The sequence below is a fragment of the Protopterus annectens genome, chromosome 3.part0 (genome assembly GCF_019279795.1).
Source record: "Protopterus annectens isolate FY-2018-M chromosome 3.part0, PAN1.0, whole genome shotgun sequence".
NCBI lineage: Eukaryota > Metazoa > Chordata > Ceratodontiformes > Protopteridae > Protopterus > Protopterus annectens.
The window spans coordinates 1,247,133,083-1,247,153,576 of record NC_056731.1 but is presented as its reverse complement, the minus strand read 5'-3'; the positions used below and the strand labels follow the sequence as shown (position 1 = coordinate 1,247,153,576).

Sequence of the window (20,494 nt, the reverse complement as noted above, 5' to 3'; positions counted from 1 at the left end):
GCATGGGTCCCAGAACGACCCTTGAAGAACTCTTGATTTCATAATAAATTCAGATGATAAAGAACTCATAAAGTCAACTCTTTGACTGTGATCTTTTTACCATTGCCGTATCATTTTTACAGTATATTTATTAATTACTAATTTATTCATTGGTGAAATTATTTTATATTATACCATGGCCCCCTATTAATATTCCAAAACGTGCACGCTGATTGGCCAGCGTGCACGTTGTAAATCGACTTATACTAATGGAAAAAGGTCCAGTCGCCCGGACTATTTCCATTAGTATAAGCCTTTTTTTAAAACACTGTCTCGCTATGTTAAAAGAGTTTAACATAGCGACACAGGTTTAAAAAAAGCAATGGAGATCTCCGTTGCTTTTTTTAAAGCTGTCTCGCTATGTTAAACTCCTTTAACATAGTGACACAGTGTGTAAAAAGCAACGGAGATCTTGCTTTCTCCATTGCTTTTTTTTTTAAACCTGTCTCGCTATGTTAAATGGGTTTAACATAGCGAGACAGCTTTAAAATAAGCAACGGACATCTCCGTTGCTTATTTTAAAGCTGTCTCCCTATGTTAAACCCATTTAACATATAAAACAGTAAAAAAGCAACGGAGATCTTGCTTTCTCCATTGCTTTTGGCCACAGCTCTGATGTACTGCGTAGGCATGCGCAGTACATTAGAACTGCTGCGGATGCCAGACAGCTGCGGAAAGGCAGCAAAGAGGCATTATACAATGCCATTATTTAAGAAAAGTAATTGTTTCTTTTCTTAAATAATGTCATAGTATAATAGCAATAACCCACTTCTGGGTGTGGGTAATGCGGGATTTAACCACGGTTGTCTTTGTTTGGTCCCTTGGGCTTCGCCCTCGGGACCAAACCATGCCAACCATGGTTAAATCCCACATTACCCACTCCCAGGCGTGGGTTATTGCTATAATGAAGCAATCTATTAAACACCATAGCTAAATTCAATATACAACCACAACAGTCAGATGCAAGTCATTTACCAGACTGATTTTATCATAAAGCCCTATATGCTTAGTCAGGGTATAACAACCTTTCAAGAATTCATGTTGGGAGATAATGTTTTGTAGTGCACATAATGTCCCAATTATGCTTAAAATGTGGCTAAATTATATCCTGGCTATAGTGTGAGACACGACCTTAACAACATTTTGAGTAATGCTTGCCAATTGTTAAGCTCCCCTATGCATTGCTAAGGTCAGGTCTGCACTAAAAACAGTCAGTGCTGACCAGAATACAGCAGCAGCAGGGCAAGAAGCACCTCCAATTTCTGTCTACTGTCTGTTAAACTGGACACACATTTTGAATTAAACTGCTTCCCATAGACAGGCAATACCTAAGGATGTCAACATCATCCCCGCTGCTTTGCCAGCTTTCAAAGCCAACACAACACTATGTTTCTTTTTTTTTTTTCCTGGCTAGTAGAACATGGAGAAGACAAGTTTCTATGCACTACAAAGGATTATGATCGGGTCTCTGATCATAATGAAGAATTGTGTGTTCTCGACATGGATGCCATGTTTTTTATACATAATATGCTCTTTACAATCAGCAACTGGATCATAATTCTTTATGTTTTAACCATTCTGTGCAATCCGCTTAATCTAGGCACATTTTTCAAAACATTTGCCCATGATGGCTATTAGACTTATGGGTTGTTAAGTATTTAATAAAGTTATATCTCCTTTCTTATAAATAGCTGTCAGAACACAATCTTTTTACTTTTTTAATGAGTGTAAAATTACATTGCACAGAGATATAAGAAGTTCATTCCCAAACATTTTAACAAATAGAATACAAATACTGTCTGCTGCAACACCACTGTTACATCTAACAGGTTTTGAATTGGAATGTATAACACCACTGTTACATCTAACAGGTTTTGAATTGGAATGTATAACACCACTGTTACATCTAACAGGTTTTGAATTGGAATGTATAACACTACTGTTACCATATGGATACAGAATTTTATCTTGAATTGTCATGTATGCACTTGCTAAACAAGAGTTATTGCTAATTGATGGTAGAAAAGTATTTATTACAATTCTCAGCTATTAAAGTAAATTATTACCTTCCTAGTTCTGTGTTTTACAGTTCATTTCACTCCTGAATATATATCTGATGTTAAAACTACAAATGGTTTGAAAACAAACAAAGATAATGACATTTTTTTAATGTTTTAGTTTCACTTTTGACTCAGTTTTTGCCTTGCTACCACACGCATAAAATGATGTCGACAAAGGTTTTGTCTAACATTTCATTATACTTGTAGATCATTCTGGGTAATCAAAACTACCATATGTCTTCAAAGGAACAGCTACTTACTTACATTATGGTTTCAGTGGAAGATCATCACATGTTAATTTTCAGTGCCGGCTATTTCCCCTGTGAAACATAGCTGATAAATTGTATTTCCAGGATGCAAGACTCCCTGTTTTTGCATGTAACTTGGAAAAATAGTAATAAAGTAATGCATACTTCTCTGAAGTACAGGCTAACACAGAAGGTCTTTGGCTAACTAAATTCGCAGATGACTGCAAACTAGGAGCCATAATTGAAACTCCTAACGATGTGGACATCCTACAAAAGGGCCTCACTGAGACAGATGCCTGGTGTCAAAGACATGGTCTCAAGCTCAATGCCAAAAAGTGCATTGTCATCCCCTTTGGTAATAATTCTCTACCCATGAACTACCACATAGGCGGTAGTCTACTTAACACCGAAAGTGTGATAAGAGACCTTGGGACACAGGTGGACAGTAGTCTCTCCTTTGATAATCACATCATCAAAGTGGTCAGGAAATCCTTCTACGTGGCACACCTCATCACAAAAGGTTTCTCATCCAGAAAAAAAGAGGTCATTGTTCCCCTCTACTCATCACGCATTAGACCCATTATAGAGTACAATGCCCCTTTTGGTATGTACCTCACAAGACATCTACAACAACTGGAAAGGCTGCAAAAATACCTCACAAAGAGGATTACTATCCTCAAAGAGATGCCTTACGCAGACCATCTCAAAAAACTCCAGCTTTACTCCGTCGCATATCGCCTACTCAGAGGTGATCTCTGCCTAACATACAAAGCTATGTCAAACCCAGAGCTGTTGGACATGCTCCACTTAAAGAAATCCCAATCCCTCCGAGCTACACGCTCTAGGGACCTAAACCTTGTCACCACAATAAACAGAACATGCTGGAGGTATGGATTCCTGTCCCAGAGACTTCCCATACTCTGGAACAGACTACCTATCTATGTCAAACAGAGCTCCTCATTAGCACTCTTCAAGAAAAATCTTGATGATTGGATGGGTAATAGGAAATTCACCCCGGGGATCACTTCTGTGGTTCTGCTTGACAGGGGCACAGGAAAATAATTTTCTTGGGTGGCGAAAGCCAGGGTACATTTTTGGCTAGGCTTTTATAGGCCCTAGGGCCAATGGCCTAGTACCTACCTATGAACCTATGAACCTATGTAGTAAGGTATTGTGGGTTTGGTCATTCATAATGCCATGTCAGGAGTTTTTAGCTTCAAGATTGTTTTTGTGGGGTGGAGCTTGTCAAGAAAATTAATTGTATAAATAGCACACTTATTGCATCGAGCACTGTAAAATTTCATATGGTAAGAATTTCATCACAGTGGGTGGGTTATTTACATATGCTATTGAAAGAGTGACAATATACTTTAAAAGAAGCATCAGGAACACAATAAGGGCAGAGGATAATTGAATTTATTAATTATTAAAACTGAGGCATATAAACATTGAAATCAAGACTGCATTATCTGTATATTAAAAGTAATTAATGTTCATGTTGTTCCAAATCTTCATTTATGGACTTAAAATGGAGTTGTTTATGTGTTGCTCTTAATTTTTGCTCATTTTGCCTGTGAAATAAAGGAACAGGCTTTTCAGTGTCTTTTTATATCTTTAAATTAAAAGCTGAGGGGTGGGGAAGTATATCTGGAAATGGCACTGGGTGCTAAATGAGACAGCTATGGGTTTCTAAGATGGATGCAGTCATTTTAGTGAGTACTTATTTCTGTGAGCATCTTAATATTGTCCTTACTGGGGCTTTTCTGCCCTGGGTTCCCAAGAAAATGGGAGCAATTGCCAGTTGGGCTTTCCAAGTAAACAAATGTCAATAAATAAATGTCAATAAATAAATAAATGAATAAATAAACTGTCACACTGATAGACACTTCTATTAGATTTAATTACACATTTCTTGACTTATCACAAGACATGTATCACTGTTCTCAGTTTTGGAACCACTTCTATTTGGTAATGCCCTGATGTAAAATCTAACATCAATTGACTCTGACTACATTGGTTCATGGATGACTGCAAGCTTAGAGCCATCATCAACTCCTCTGAAGACTGTTGGATGTTCCCCAGGGCCTAATTTTGACAAGTTCATGGTTCATGGTATTAGAATTATGCTAAATCCTGAAGACCAAAAATGTGGCATTGTGCAGTTTGGAAAACAAGATCCCTTAAACAACTACACATAAATGACACCCCCCTCTTAAAACCCTCACTGTCATTACAGACTTGGGTGCCGTCTTGGATATTAAACTCTCCTTTTACCACCATGTATCATCTATCATTAGAAAAGCCTCCTTCACCTAACTGGTTACTAAGGGCATCTCCTCTTGTTTAAACATGCTATCTAGCCCCTGTACTCATCCCTCAATGGGCCATTATGAGACCCTCTTGCACTTCAGCATATAATTGTTCAAACACCTAATCCAGTTTGAAAAAAATGAAATGGTTCCTCATTAAAAACCTCTCAGGTAGGATCTCCCTAAGTACCCAGAGAACCTAAAACTCCTACATACCTTATAGAACCAACTATGCCTTGCTTGCAAAGCTGTAAATGATTCAGTCATGCTTGACCTACTATGGGTCCACAAAATTGTCAGCAGCACAAATGCAAGATCAAGGCACCTAAATCTATTGTACATCATAAATAGGACTTGGTGTGACACAGACCTCTAACATAGAACTCCCCATGTTTGTAACAAACCCCTACTTTCTGTAAAGTAAATACTATCTCTCTTTATCTTCAAGCAAAAATGTATGGGAAACCTTAAATTTACCTTGCCCTAGGCCCCCCATCCCTTAATCAAAGTGGAGATAAGTCGTTGGGTGTACCAGTGACATTGCAGTGGCTAGTGTGTAATTGCTTATTGTTTTGAAACATATTAGCAACATATTAGTCTATGAATCTAAGTGTAGGATTAACCATCTAAGCTACAAGGACCTTCCAGGGCCATGTCACGGGTATTACAGGCTTCAGCCTCACAAATCCTAAATACATTCCTTGACATTATGTTACAACATGTGGAGGAACATGCCTGGTATGCAGGACAGCAGAGGATAGAAACAATGTCATGTAGGCCTTTCATGACACAGATCATTTCTCTGATGACCTGGGAGCCACAGACTGTATTCATGTCATTATCAAAGCCACACCAAGTCCAAAGCCCTTGTGATACTTACCAGAAGGGGCTTCTACTCCTTGAGCTGCTAGGTCATCTGCAATGTTCAAGCCATTATTTTTAATCTGCCCTCATGCCCCCTGGGCAGTTTACATGATTCACACATTAGGCACAAGTTTGGCCTATAGCAACAGTTCCTGTGAGGATAATTCACATAGGGTTAGCAAGCTGGTTGTTGCATATGCATGCCAGATGCAGAAGCCTGTAATAGGTATATATGTGCAAGGAGCAAGCCACATGTTTTATGTAATACTGGATAAACCCTAGGATACAAGTTGATGATCACAGTATGCAATCTCCTGACCAAGTAAGAAATGGCCTATAACACAGATCATGCAGAAGCATCAACTGTAGTGGAGGAGGTATTTGGACTACTGAAATTTGTGTGTGCACTCTTCCATAGTTCTGCTTCTTCTCTTCATAGACACAATTGAGAGAGAATTACAGAAGCCCAAACAATGGACTCTGAAAATTGTCACATTGAGACAGCATCATTCCAGCACAGGAGAATGCCATCCATGCCTCCCTAGAACCGTCCAAAAATATGTGGCTACTATGTTTATCTGCATAACCCAACTCCACATTATAGCGCTGCAGTCACCTGCCATTATGTCGCATTTCACCTGTGCAAGTCATAGTGACTGCATTCTTCCCACCCCTAACCCGTGTGGGTATACTGATATCTGATGCATAGTATGAGCAGTCCTGCATAACGAGGATGTGATATTGCTTGAGTCATTTTATTCTGCATTGTTTGTGTCAAGGTCCTTATATGGACTAGATGCACAATCATATGGAGCTGTGCTGAACATCATGCTACGTCAGCCGTACATGTGAAAGCAGCAACAGAAGGAGAAAGTGGAGAGGGAAGGAAGAAAAAGAGAAAATATTTTTTTTTTCTGCTTCACAGCTGTGTTTATTTCACATGTGACCTAGTGATTTAGAACTGTTGTTCTGCCTTATACAAGTTGTAAATAAGGTTATTCCTATGGTAGAACCATTCTTAACTGGTTCCTGACACTATGTTCTCTAACTTTGTCACATATGCATAACTTAATTTATGTTTCTGCTTATTATAGATGTTTACCTGCATATAATCTATACCTTTAAATTATTTGTTTTTTCGGATTGTTTGGTTTGCTTTGCTAATTTGTTACCTGTATTGTCATTATCAAAAGGCCCATATAGTCACAGAAAATTTTTTTGTACTAACCCATGTACCTCATTTAACAGAAAATAAATAAATAAACAAATAAATAAGTACAAAGTGCTTCCTGTGTTTAGACAGCTCAGAAAGGCCACTTCCCAAATATAAGCAGCAGGGTATTTGTTGTGTGATATGTTCTGCAATATGGTATTGTACAAATAATGTGAAATTAAGGTGAGAAACATACAGTAGCACTGTCATGGCTGAGGAAAAATTGAGCACAAAACATTGCAGCCCTGGTAAACAGGTGTCATCTGGAACATATATGGGTCAGGACACAGACAGAACAGAATGCAATTATGTACTAAGTATCACATCCAAGCTATGCAGGGTAGTGCATGGACTGGTCAGACTTTACATTAGGCATCACCACACAAGTTAGCAGGTAGGCAGGTTAACATCATCATTATTTGCACAGGTGGAACAGGACATGGTGACAGTCAACAGTAATGCTGTAATGTGGAGGATGGTCAAAGCAGGTGAGCATGACATCAGAGAATTATGAATAAAGTATTAGGTTGGATGGAATATGGGAGGTATTTTATTCCTTTAAGAAGTTTAGTCATTAATTAAAAAAATTAAATAAAGAAAAGTGTTTTTATTAATTATTAGTGATTTGATTTTTGAATGTTTTGTTTTCTGATGAAGTTTTTTTTTGATTTATATTGAACAACATTGTTTGTTGGTACAAAAGAGTAGTACTGTTTCCTATATATATAATATATGTACTTGATAATATATTTAGAAATACACATTGTTTACACAATTGATTCATTATATTGTTGTATAGGATATTTTTTAGGTAGAAATTATGAATAAACCTCGACATCACCCAATGAACAGCCAGCTGGCTCACAGATAAGACCCTATATGTTAGGTTAGAGGAGTCCATATCCAGAAAGAGGCCAGTCATGAGTGGAGTCCCTCAGGACTCTGTGCTGTGTTCACTCCTTTTTGTCATCTGCATCTCTGAAGTCAAAGCCTACATCAAGGGCCTGTAGCTGACCAAGTTTGCAAATGATTTCAAATTGTGAAGCTGTAGAATCCCGTCAAGCCCATAATATCCTCCAAGAAAACTGACACAGACAAATAACTAGTGCCAGAGCCAAGACATTAAACGTAATGCTAAGAAATGAGTAATTGTATATTTTAGGAGTTGGCTACCCCTGGGAACTACCACACTGACAACACATCTCTAAGAGTAGTCCAAGTAGTTGGGGATTTAAGGAAAAATTCAACAACAGATGCCAAGTGTTCCAAAGGAACCAGGATCCAACAGTATAAGGTACAATGAATGGAATAATTACAAATAATTATGTTAACAACCACTGGAATATAATACATGTGGTTGTTAACATAATCATTTGCAATTATTTCTGTAACAACCAGTGCCTCAGTGACTGGAGATGTGCCTGTTGGTGGTGTTAGATTCTAGTCAATGTACTGTTTATTTAGGGAAACATTTAGACAGCAACCTGTCCTTTGACCATCATATGTCTATGGTAGTAAGGAAATAATTCTATGTTGTGCAACTTATAAGTAATGGTATGGCATCTAGGTCCAAGGAAGTCATCATTCCACTGTATTTGGCTCTCATCGGAGCAGTCACTCAGTGCAGTGCCTCATTCAGTATGTACCTGACCAGACACATGAAACAACTGGAATGTTCACAGGGAATTCCTTTTAAAAAATACAGGGTGTAAACAACATGCCCTAATCAGATCACCTCAAAGTCCTTTCCCAGTGCTCTGTCTCCTACAGACTGTTGAGTGGTATTCTATTCCTGGCATATAAGGCAACTACAGATCCCACTCTGATGGACTATCTGCATATCTACAAAACAAATAACATAGGAATTACCTGATTTAGGAACTTTAGCCTTGTCTGTGACATGAATAGGACATGTTGGATAAAGAGGTATGTGTCTCAGAGACTACCACTTCTCAGGAACAGGAATCCAGTCCACATGAAACAGAGTTCTTCCATAAACCAATTCAAGCATAACTTCGAACAGTCAATAGGGAATCACAAATGTACCTTTTATCTGGCACCTGTATCTCTAATGGACAGAGGCAGCCTGTAAATGCTTAGTCACCCAACCCGTAGCCGACACAAACCATGTGAAATACCAGTGGTCTAGGTAGTTTGACTTGGCATGGCCTGTGCCTGACTACCTGACATTCATAACAATCCCCATCCTCACACACAGTCCTACAGACTGTACTGTCTGTAGAGGTAGACTAGGTGAAGTTGAAATTTAACTCATAAATTCACCTACAGAAATAACATTTGACATCAGCAGCCTTGGCAGCACTGTGTTCTCCCTGTCCTTATATTCCAGGTCAAAGAGCAGAAGGAATAGGTCCTCTTGCAAGCCACATAGTACACTAACAACCATCACTGTGCTATGGGTAGTAGCTGTCTGTGCTTGAATCACTGACCACCACATCTGCTGGTTAATTCCAAATGCCATAGCCATTATCAAGGACAGTGCTGGAGTCATGTTGGTATAGCAGTCTTCTGGGTCTTTCCTCTGTGGTGGCCATTTGCACCTCAGACGAAGTGTACATCAGACAGTGGGCAGGGATACTGCTGGAGCACATATTGAAATCTCAGGTATAGAATGATAGTCATTCACTGGTAAGGTTGTGTCCTCAGGGGCTTCTGTAACAGAGGATACTGGTGACCTTTCCTCCTGTAGTTTTGCAGACAGTCCATTGTGTCATTGTATTGTGACATTTGCATGTTGTCATTTTCATCAACCACATGCACCTTCCTAACAGCAGTCATATGTTGTCCTGTTGTGGTGGACTCTCCACCAATCAAACCTGTGAGAGCAGAAAAACATATGCTTCCATCATGTCCTGTGGCATGCATTCTGCTATGCATGTAAATTTCTCACGTTGATAGACATACCACATAATGCTGGTTATAGTATTTGTAGAAGAGAGATGCTTGATAATTCAGAAATATAGGTGGGATTTGGTCAACCACTCACTTCTGTCATGTCACGGTGAGTGCTAAACTGTATTGTCATGGATTTTAATAATATGGTGCTTCCTGTACTGACAAAAAAAATGAAGCTTGGAGCAAGTTCAGTTTCCACGTTCAAAAGCCACCTGAAGGTAGCAGAAGCCACTCATCTATCTAACATATGACACCCCGAACTCCTCAACCCAGCTAATCTACATCTGTGTTGGTGATCTGGGCATTGCACTCTGCCTTTTTCTTTGCATGGAACCCTTTGTCACACCAGATGTAAATTCATATCATGGTTGCCCATGACAACCACATCCTGCATCAGTGTAAGCCAGATCTTGATGCTGTAATACTTGTCTGCAGTTCCTTTGCCTGAAATGCACATCCCACATGTACAGATGGCCTGTAGTTGCACTTTATTTTTCTGGCTAGTGTACTGTTCAGTGCATTGCTTCTTTTGTGTGGCCATCTTAACTCTGTGAATAATCACATGTACAGAGGTTTTACTCAGATTCCAGAATGTCATAATTGCATCGCTGTAAGTGATATTACACAAAATGGTGCCAACGTGTTCTAGATCACTAAAAAAGGCATGTACTGCAGTGGTTATGCTAATGAAGACATACAGCACCACTATCTGTGAGACTCTGGCTGTATGCAATGCACAACTCATACATGTTGGCACAAGCTGCATGCATAACTGTAAATACAAAGCATGTGGCATGTATGATCCTGGATATGGCATGACTATAGACATAGTGTCATAGTGTAAAATCTATGTTTTATGACATATGATTCTCAAACTTTCATCCATCTGAGTAATTATGCCATATTGATCCTCTTTCAGGCCTAATGAGTGGCCATGGCCACCTTATCAAGTGGGAAAATAAAGCCTGCCCCTGTGCAGTATACAGCTACATTGTTCTTTCTGTTGGCCGCTGTACTCAGCTGAGTTACCTTCTTATGGGGACAAGCTGTTAGCTGTGGTTATATTTGAATGCATTGCTTGTGGGAAGTGCAATGGCTCAGTCAAGTTAGCCTACCTTGCTTGTGATGTCCATCACATCAGCCATACAAATGGCTAAAGCATTGCTCCCGTCATAACATATTAAAGTGCTGTGCATTCCACAACTGCTGTTGCTCTGCATTTTTATGCAGTCCTTTGCTTGGTATGTGGATGCTGTCACCTGCCTACTACATCTCTGATTAACCCTCTGGCACTTCCATGGTGACATCCTTATACATTAGCACTGTAAAGGTGAACAGCACTTTTGTCTATAAATCCAATCCTCTGTGTCTGATGGTCTAGGTAACAATGTACCTACATTAGGAAAACATGAGCAATTCTAAGCCTTTCTGACATTTTCACCAACCTGTCAATGTTGAAATGTGTTAAATATCTTGCTAAGGTAAAAGCAGGCAGTATCCACTGTAAGTAATACTATTATTTGTTAACAAGTCAGTGAACAATACCAGATCAGTTTGGCAGTCATTGTTATAAGTCCTTGCTGTATCAAGTACCATGACCAACTTTCTTCCAGATATTCTATCTATTTTTTCTTTCTGCAGATAGTCTATGTATTTCCTGCTGTGAAGGTTAAAGTGTCAGGTCAGTAGTTTTAAGAAGCATTGATTTATCTTTTTCCATGCTTTAAGAACAGTACATTTTTACATGATTTGTTAAAAAGATTGGTTAGTGGTGTTTCCATTTCTTCCCTTAGGTCTTAAAAATCTTAATATGAGCCTTAAAAGGATCAGTTGTTTTGTGTGCCTTTATGTTTTGTTCTTTCTGAACACTTATATGAAAGGACAGGTGCCAACTCATTTATTATAAATAGTTCTCAGACTTTACAAATCCCCTATTCCTGCCTTTGTGACCTATGAGCTGAAGTATTTATTAAAAACAGCTCAGATTCTTGGCATCTTCTTCTTCCCATCTGCATCAATATTATTTGGTTATCCAAGTCTTCACATTGTAGCTGCATTATCTATAAAGGTTCTGATCACCCATGTCAACATTATTCAACAATTTTATTCTTTTTTCCCTTTAATTTGTGTTGTTCCATTTTCCTCTTTTCAGCTCTGTATTTGTTGTTAGAATTTATTTCCCATCTATCATTTGGTTTTGGTCCCATTTTACTGAAGAATGTTTTCTTCATGCACTGGCCTTCTGATTCTACCATCTCCTCTTTGTTTTTCCAGATGAGTTTCATGTCAGGTTGCAGCAGTATCTTTGGAATATGCACAATTTTTCTACAGTCTGCCCCTGTCATGCCTGGAAACGTTATTCATGGTGTGCAGCATTCCATAGTTTGCATAATTGTGATCTGCACTGCATGATGATCATTTTTTGCAAACAAATCAGCACATGAAAGCCAAGATCCTGTCCCCATCACCATTTGAAAACACTTGATCAAAAGCTATTAGTTACCACCTCGTAGTCTCCAGTTGTTCTATTATAGTGCACAAGTATCCTTCTATTCAAAAACCTTGGTCCACCCCACACATCACCATTCACCCTTTAAAGTTCACTATTATTTTTTTCCTAGCTTTACTATCATGGGTCACAGAAAAGAGTAGTAGAAATGCAAATCAGTTACTTAGCTTTTTTCAATGTTTAACATCTCCATTTTATGTCCTATAAGATATATTGCTAACACATGTATAAATGTATTGGAATTTCCTCTCCTATTGCTGGCTACATTCAAGAAAGTTCATTTTGAACTTTTTAAAGTTATCCCCAAAACCATTTCTGTCTAAATTAATGTCCTCCCCAATCACTTTACTTCTCAAAATCCCTAGGTATTCAGTCTAGTAGAAGTCCAGTGTGTACCTGCTCCAACACACTGACTTCAAGTATTTTCTTTATGAACATTCCAATTTCCCAGATTAATTTATCTTTGCTTCTTACTTAACTCCACCATAGAACCAATGCATCCTATGATTCTCTGAAATGACACTGTAGGGCACATATTCATGTTTATATTATGACAAATGCCTTCCATTGCTAACATCTATTATTATCTGTCACACATGGCTATATACAATGCATAGTGTATGTGTTATGCAAGAGGTTATTTAAGGCAGAATAATTTTGAGAATGCTCTTCGGAAACTGCTGTGGCACAGTGGATACAGAACAGGATTTATGAGAGAGTTCAGCCACATACACCATACTACAACAAAACTCCAATAATATTCATTGTTATTCCAAATTATTGAACTAATGATAAATAATGTGTATGGTGCCTGACAAATGCCAAAAATACAAACAAGCAAGGCAAGAGACTTTGCAATCTTTTTGTCCTTGGACAGTCTTAATGCAGAGTTTTGAGTCTGTGTTTGTTGCTCATTCACTGTTGAAGAGATGTAGCCATTATTTAGATTGTTAGTCATTTTGTCCATTTTTTGCACTGAAAGAACTTGTTCAGAGCATTTAGTAACAGCACACTGTTTTGACACCAATGAAGAACAGGTTAGCTTTGCCTTTAGTGAAAGCTTATGCTGTTTTATAATAGACAACAATGTTTTTTCTCCTTCACTTTTTGATTGTAGTTGCATCTTAGCAATTTCTTTAATTTGCCTATTTTTAGTTCGCTTTCTGATATTCCAGTATATGCTTAGATTGAAATAACTCACACTGAAGAAGGGAATGCAAAAATTGCAGATTACAAAACAAACTAAAAAGTACCAGGTGTATGTAAATTCAGCAACACACTGGTCACTCAGTAGCTGTGATTGTCCAGTGATAGTTTCCCAAAAAATCAGAGCTGGACCATAAATCATAAATGCAAGCAACCATACAGCAGCAATCTTCACAATGCTGTTACATGTCTTCTCTTGCTGAGCCCGATGTGCAACCTAAAAGAAAATAAAGCAAGGCCTGTTACAAATGGAAATGCAAAGATTAGAATCAAATGTATAAACTAGCGCATTTAGATTGGTTGTTGTCACAAACATATGCCATAATCAAATTATTAAAAACATTAGCTTATGGAAAAGGAGAGAAGTTGAAAAGAGAAGATAAGAGGTTAAAGGGTTCAGATTTTTATAAACAATTGATGTCATTGTCAAATTTGCTTATCTCAGGTCTTAAGAAACATCACATTCTGAACTTAAGTTCCTGAAATAATTTTTAGTGTAAAAAGTAATGCTTATAAGCACTATGTTACATTATTATTTTCTTCATATGAGAGGAATAATACAAAAACAAAAATTATAAGGAGATGGTGGCATAAGCACAGTCTGTGTTCTTGTGCAAAGAAAATAGAAAGGCTCCCTATTGAAATGTTGGCACTGAAAATGCTAAGTGCCAGAAAGCTGAAAATAAAAAAGACCAAAAATACAAAAGAACGAATCTTGAAAATCTCCCCACACACTGAAGTTATATACCAACTCCAAGATCACCATTCCTCAAAGAAAAGGCAATATTCCATGAAATGTCATCTCGGACTTAGTGTAAGCAAATCTTTTCTTATGGCCCTACAGTCTTGTATTTCAGGACACACTCTAGTGGGTCGCAACATTTCAAATGGTTTGGGGCCAAAAATTTCAGACCAGTCCCCCTTGACCATTTTTCTCAACATATTGTAGAGATGAAATCTATCAATATGAACTGCAGATTATAAAGGAAATTTAAAAAGATGAAACAATGCATGCATATATATGGAGAGAGAGTTTTCAGACTAGTAATTTACATTGACTTAGGCATGGACAAGTTAATACTTGAAATTACAAATAAGCCTTAATCTTTAAGCACTTAAAAAGGTGAATGTACAACAGATTTTTTGCAGTAAGTAGGTACTGTTAACAGATTATTAAAAATGTTTGAATGTGAAGTTATTCACTCCAGGATGCTCATGTAAAGATGGTTCCATGACACTGAGTGATAAAGTCATGGCTTTGACCTAGAGTTCTTTGGCTGAATGCTGTAGCTGGTGACAGCAGAATGAACCTAGGATAAGGGTGATCATGCAGACAATCTCAGCTCCATCAACTGGGTGACATATAGCTTACAGAGCACAAATAATACCTGGGGATGGCAACATGACTGTACTGTGCTCACTGGCCACCAGCGGAAGAGACAGTATGGCACAACAGGAACATTATGTGAGCCAGCTACATATGAGGTGCTAACCAACATCTGCCTCTGCTCCCTACCATGTTGTTTCATGAGGTATGTTGTATATTATTTGTTTCCAACAAGGGCAGAAAGGGGAAGGTTCCATCCATGATGTGATGGTGTTTTGCAATGTTTAACAGTGAACATGAAGGAAGCATTAGAGTACTGAGAGAGTTTGATAGACTGCCTATGGCTAAAATAATTGGAAGAATAAACAGAACTTTTGTTTATGTATCCAGTTTTTGTTTTATTCTCAAACAAATATAATCTGGTAAACTAAAAACAATTGTATTGACAACTATAAACAGATAATGAAAGATAAGTGTAATTCTGCATGCCAAGTTAAGTACTTCATAAGTGCAAATAATTTTGTTCATAGTCATTAGCATAGTTTGACTAGTTATAACAGGATGCACGTTAAATTGTTAGGTCTTTTAATCTCCCAAGAATCACCAAAACTCAAAGTTAAGAGTTCAACAGTATAGATGCACTAAGAAGAATACAGTGTTCTCTCATGTTTCAACATATATTGTTTATACCCTATTCTAACAGAAATGTAAGGTGGGGGCAGGGCCTAGATGGCCAACTGAGAGCAGTGAATTTTGAGAGATCATAAACTAGTATAATAATAGAGGAAAGTTGTATTATTTTCAAATTTAAAACATCAGGAACCTATAGCTAAACTACTAAAATTCATAAATATCAATTTTGGTGGAGATATACAAAATTTTCCTGTCAAGTAACTTGGAGACATATTGAGTCACTGAATATGAACAACTCAAGGAATTCTCACCCAGTTGCTGCTTTGAAAAAAGAACTGCAATTGATGACATCTACCTTACAGGAACTATCTTTGAAGATGGATGGCTTTAAAAATGACTTAGAAAATCTCAAATTAAATTCTCAAAAACAGACTGATACTCTTAAGGAACTATTACAGCAACACCATACAAAAATAACAAATAAAGAGACTTCTCTAAATGACATTGAAGGGAGACTCAAAGAGGAAGAATTCCAAAAAGGAATTCTGCTTAAGCAGAATACATGGCTGCTTAACAAAATAGATGACTTAAAAAACAGGGAAAGGAGAAACAGCATAAGGATCTTTGGTCTGCCAAAAACATTGAAGGAGAAGACATTATTTCATTCAACAACCTGGATTCCTGAATTTTTAAACTCGAAAGAGGGACTTTCATTTGGAATTGAAAGGGCACCTAGAGCACTGAGGAAACCTGCTTCTAACTCAACAAATTCTCCACCTAGATCCATAGTTATAACATTTCTTTCATTTCTGGACAAGGAACTAATATTAAAATCTGTTTGGAGAAAATCACCCTTAAAATACAATCAAAGCCTTTTAAGGTTTGACAATGATTATTCTTCCAGAATGCTAGAACAAAGGAAAAAAGTATGGCCAATAACAAAACTGCTGAAACAAAACAACATTAAAGCATAGCTGACCTTTCCAGCAAATATAAAAATACTTTTTGCCAATGAGATGCTAACCTTTAATGACTTAGAAGAAGCTACTATATTCATCAAAAACAACAACATAGTGCCTATCCCAGAAGAAATGGAATGGATGGCCACTACCCTTAAAAGTTAAAAAGAAACAAATCCTTGGACTGATGCTAGAAAGAAGAAACAAAAAACTGATTCCAAGATAGCTTCCCAAAAAAAAAATAACTCTTACAACTACATCTCTCAAATTATCAGCTGATATGGTACATCACTTGTCATCTGTTTTTATTTAAAAAAAAGAAGAAGGGTTTCTTAAACAACTGAGAAACAATAATGATTTATTCAGAATGTTCAAAGAGTCCAATAATTCTTCACAAACAAAGGTAGGTCAAGATGGATTGCTATTTACATTATATATAAGCCAAACAAAGCAACATCTAATACAAGCATAGAAGTTTCTATTCCCCTATTTGAACTCAATGAGTACCTATCTTGTTCATTTTTCATTGATTTTTACTTATAATAATTGAAGTAATTAATTAACTAATTCAACAAGGTACAATTCATCAGAGTTCAAACTCAAATGTTACAAATGAACATATATAATAGCAGTAACAATAGAGTGTTTTGAAAAAAAATGCTGTCATGGAGACTAATGCCTTCTTCAGTTAAAATATGATTTAGAAATGTCATGTATATCCTGGTTAAATAATAGTAGCAAGCTCTTAGTACAAATGTCATTATTATTCTGTCTAAATATAGTTAACATCAATTATGGCAGGTATCACAGCTACAAGTGCTGTTTGATCAATTCTGATATGGTGTGCATGGATGCAGCTGTGTCTGGCAGCTAGTACAAATGTCATTATTTTTCTGTCTAAACATAATTAATATCAATTATGGCAGGTATCATAGCTTTGGGTGCTGTTTGATTAAGCCTGACATGGTGTATGTGGATGCAGCTGTGTCTGGCAGCTGTTAAATGTTGCCATTTTCATCGACAGGAAGCTGTTGGTTGCGGCTTGTGATCATGCTTTTGAATTAGGAAGAGACATTTGGTGTTTTAGCCTGGATCCAGGGGAAGGGGTGGATAGAACTGTGATTTGGGATATTTTGGTAGAGAATGGTTTGTTTGTACATCTGCTGAGTGAGAGGTGGGAGGGCTGGAGGAGTGTGCTGTCTCTTGTTGTAGCGGCTTGTTGGGAATTTTTTTGTTATTTTTTTATTTTTTTATCTGTTTGCTCTTTGTTCTTTTCCTACCTGCTGCCTCGCTGAAAGGGAGAGAATTTAGGCTTGAATTGCAGTGAATTGCATCGTGAGCCTCTGGTATGCAGTACACAGACACACTAACAGAAACAGATGCTCCTAGGTTGCTATGGTAAAGGAGACAGAGTGACAATAATGCTTAATAGCTCTTGGAGCCTCCAAGATGATTCTCGGCAATGACATTTTTGGTTTAAAAAATATATATATATATATATAATAAAAGGGCTGTTTTATACCACATGTAAATATATTGATGGTCTCCCAACACTTTGTTTAGCTCATTAAGTTGATTCTTGGTAAAAAAATAAAAATAATAAGCACAATTTTATATTTAAAATGTATTTTGCTCCAAACACATTAAGGACTTACATAAGAGTGGAAGTCTGAGTTATTGTGAAAGACTAAGAGAACTTGGTCTTGTGCAGCACCCTTTGCAGTGGTTTGGGAGGTGAGCTTGTTTGGAAGTGTTGGGCATATGGGGATAGCAGATTCTAGGGGTGTTTGGTGTCACCGGGAGGTGCTGGAGAGTCATTGGATTTCCTTCATGCAAATATCTGTGGGATTGGAGGGTGTGTTGAGTGGTTTACTGACAGAGTGGCCACTGTATGAAACAGGCTGGTAAAATGGAACAGGACAAATATTGGTTTGGATATTTAAGAACAGCCTGGAACACACCACATAAATTAGTGAATGGTATTCTGGCAAAACTGGCTGGGCATTATTGCCCATGCTTGAAGTACTGATATGTGTGTATGTAAGGATGGAATATACTTATAATAAATAAGAAACTAGAAGAGTCTCAAAACTTAAAGTCTATGGACTGTATAAACTTACTTGGAAGGAGCTAATAATAAGAATACACATTACAGCTTGTGGTCTCTGAAATAACTAAGTAACAGCCAAAAAAAAACACACACACACACAATAGTTATGTAATGTATGATTTTAGTAAATCTAGACATAAAATATGTAATTGTCATATAAGATGAAGCAGCCTGCTGAATTTAGATATTAAAGACAGGATTTAATAACATGGGCTTGTGTATAATAACACTACTGTTTTAACTTGTCATAAATGACATACACTACATTGAACATCAAGGGAAAGCATGATGATTTTCTCATATAAGTAAATGTGCATAACAAGTCATATAATTGCTTTAACTTGAATTGTTGTTTTGTAACACATCTTGGCCATGCATAATACTTAAGTTGTTACCAAGGTAACTAATGTTTTATACATGACATCAAACTGACAAAGTTGTTCAAGGGAAACAATAGAAGCCTGAACTAGGAATGTCCCAGAATGTAACAATCACATTCGGAACAAATAGTATTAAATTGGGAATAATCACTCAGTTTAACCTTTGCTGATTATACAAAATAGAATGTTACCATTTAAATCTAAAAACATTCAGTATATGCCATATAATAGCAATTTATGAATACGGAAAGGGAACATGTAATCATTAATCACAATAAGTGAATTTAATAAAATAAATGAATGCACCGCTAGGAGTTAATGCTCTAATGTTCAAAGCTGTCGCCAAGTAAATAAACCAATAACATAGGAGCAAAGCAATGAAGAGGTATAAAACGTGAATATACAGTCCCATATACAGTCCCATATACAGGGTAACTCAATGTCCATAAAATACAGTCCAATGCGATCCGATATGTAATAAAAGAAGGATTTATTGCAATAGAGGTAAGCGCTAAAACAACTATCAGACCTTAAAACAAATAAAACAGCAATTAATCAATGTTTAAATACACAAAAAGGCGGGAAAACCAAAAGCATCCCTTAAAGCTGTATGCATAATAATATAAAAGCACAATAATTGAACATACTGTTAAAAGATGTATACACCTGTATACATTTATTGTGCTTTTATATTATTATGCATACAGCTTTAAGGGATGCTTTTGGTTTTCCCGCCTTTTTGTGTATTTAAACATTGATTAATTGCTGTTTTATTTGTTTTAAGGTCTGATGAAGCTGTTTTAGCAAAAGTGCTTACCTCTATTGCAATAAATCCTTCTTTTATTACATATCGGATCGCATTGGACTGTATTTTATGGACATTGAGTTACCCTGTATATGGGACTGTATATGGGACTGTATATTCATGTTTTATACCTTTTCATTGCTTTGCTCCTATGTTATTGGTTTATTTACAATAAGTGAATTTGTTGTTTTTAACCTATAATTTCACTCATTTTATAATAAGGAATGACAGATATGAAAATCCTTATGTGTAGGAAATGGGGGTAAAAGGGATGCACTGATAATTAAAATACACTAACTTTCATCAATCTTTACATAAAACAAACTTAATGCTTTAAGTAAGTTAGCAACAACAAAGTGATTACTTAAATGCTAGCAAACAGTGAAATATAACTTCTAATATATCCAGCAAAATACACTGTATTATAAACATTAGGTATAAATATTATTACCATCAATTTATATTAAGTAGTATGTTTTGAAAAACTTCATCAATAAGGGTGAATATGTTAAATAACTGTGTGCTATAATTTTTTACTGAGGTCTTATATATCATACATCCTACTTTACTATGATTGAATTGCTTGTCATCTACCTTTCATGTAAATATGAATTGCTTATACAATAAGTAGACATTTATATTGTATTAGAATTCTGTCTAATCAACAATAGTACTATATCTGTTGAAAATAATATAAATATTGCTTATTCCTATTACAAATATTCTCCATATGACAAATCAATTTATGGAGCTCAGATGTTCTGGATTGTCAAGGTATAAGTGATAATCTGATGGACTTAGGTTTATCCATCAGATTAGGAATAATTTTCATTCCATGGCTAGTGCGTATCTTAGTTTTGTTAACATTTATTCATTTAAATGTGTTATTTAACAAAAACATTTTTATTATGCCTGA

At 36.7% G+C, this 20,494-nt stretch overlaps 1 protein-coding gene across 1 annotated transcript in view; it reads right to left on the bottom strand.

Annotated features, from left to right (window-relative positions):
• Nucleotides 1-9,376: 9,376 nt before the first annotated feature.
• LOC122797033 (histamine H3 receptor-like) overlaps nucleotides 9,377-20,494 on the bottom strand; it is a 144,499-nt gene continuing 133,381 nt past the window's right edge. The window contains exons 3-4 of the mRNA XM_044065805.1: nucleotides 12,990-13,581; nucleotides 9,377-9,570 (exon numbers count right to left, since the gene is read on the bottom strand). Of these exons, the coding sequence (XP_043921740.1) occupies nucleotides 9,377-9,570; nucleotides 12,990-13,581 (786 nt within the window). The remainder of the gene's footprint in view (nucleotides 9,571-12,989; nucleotides 13,582-20,494) is intronic.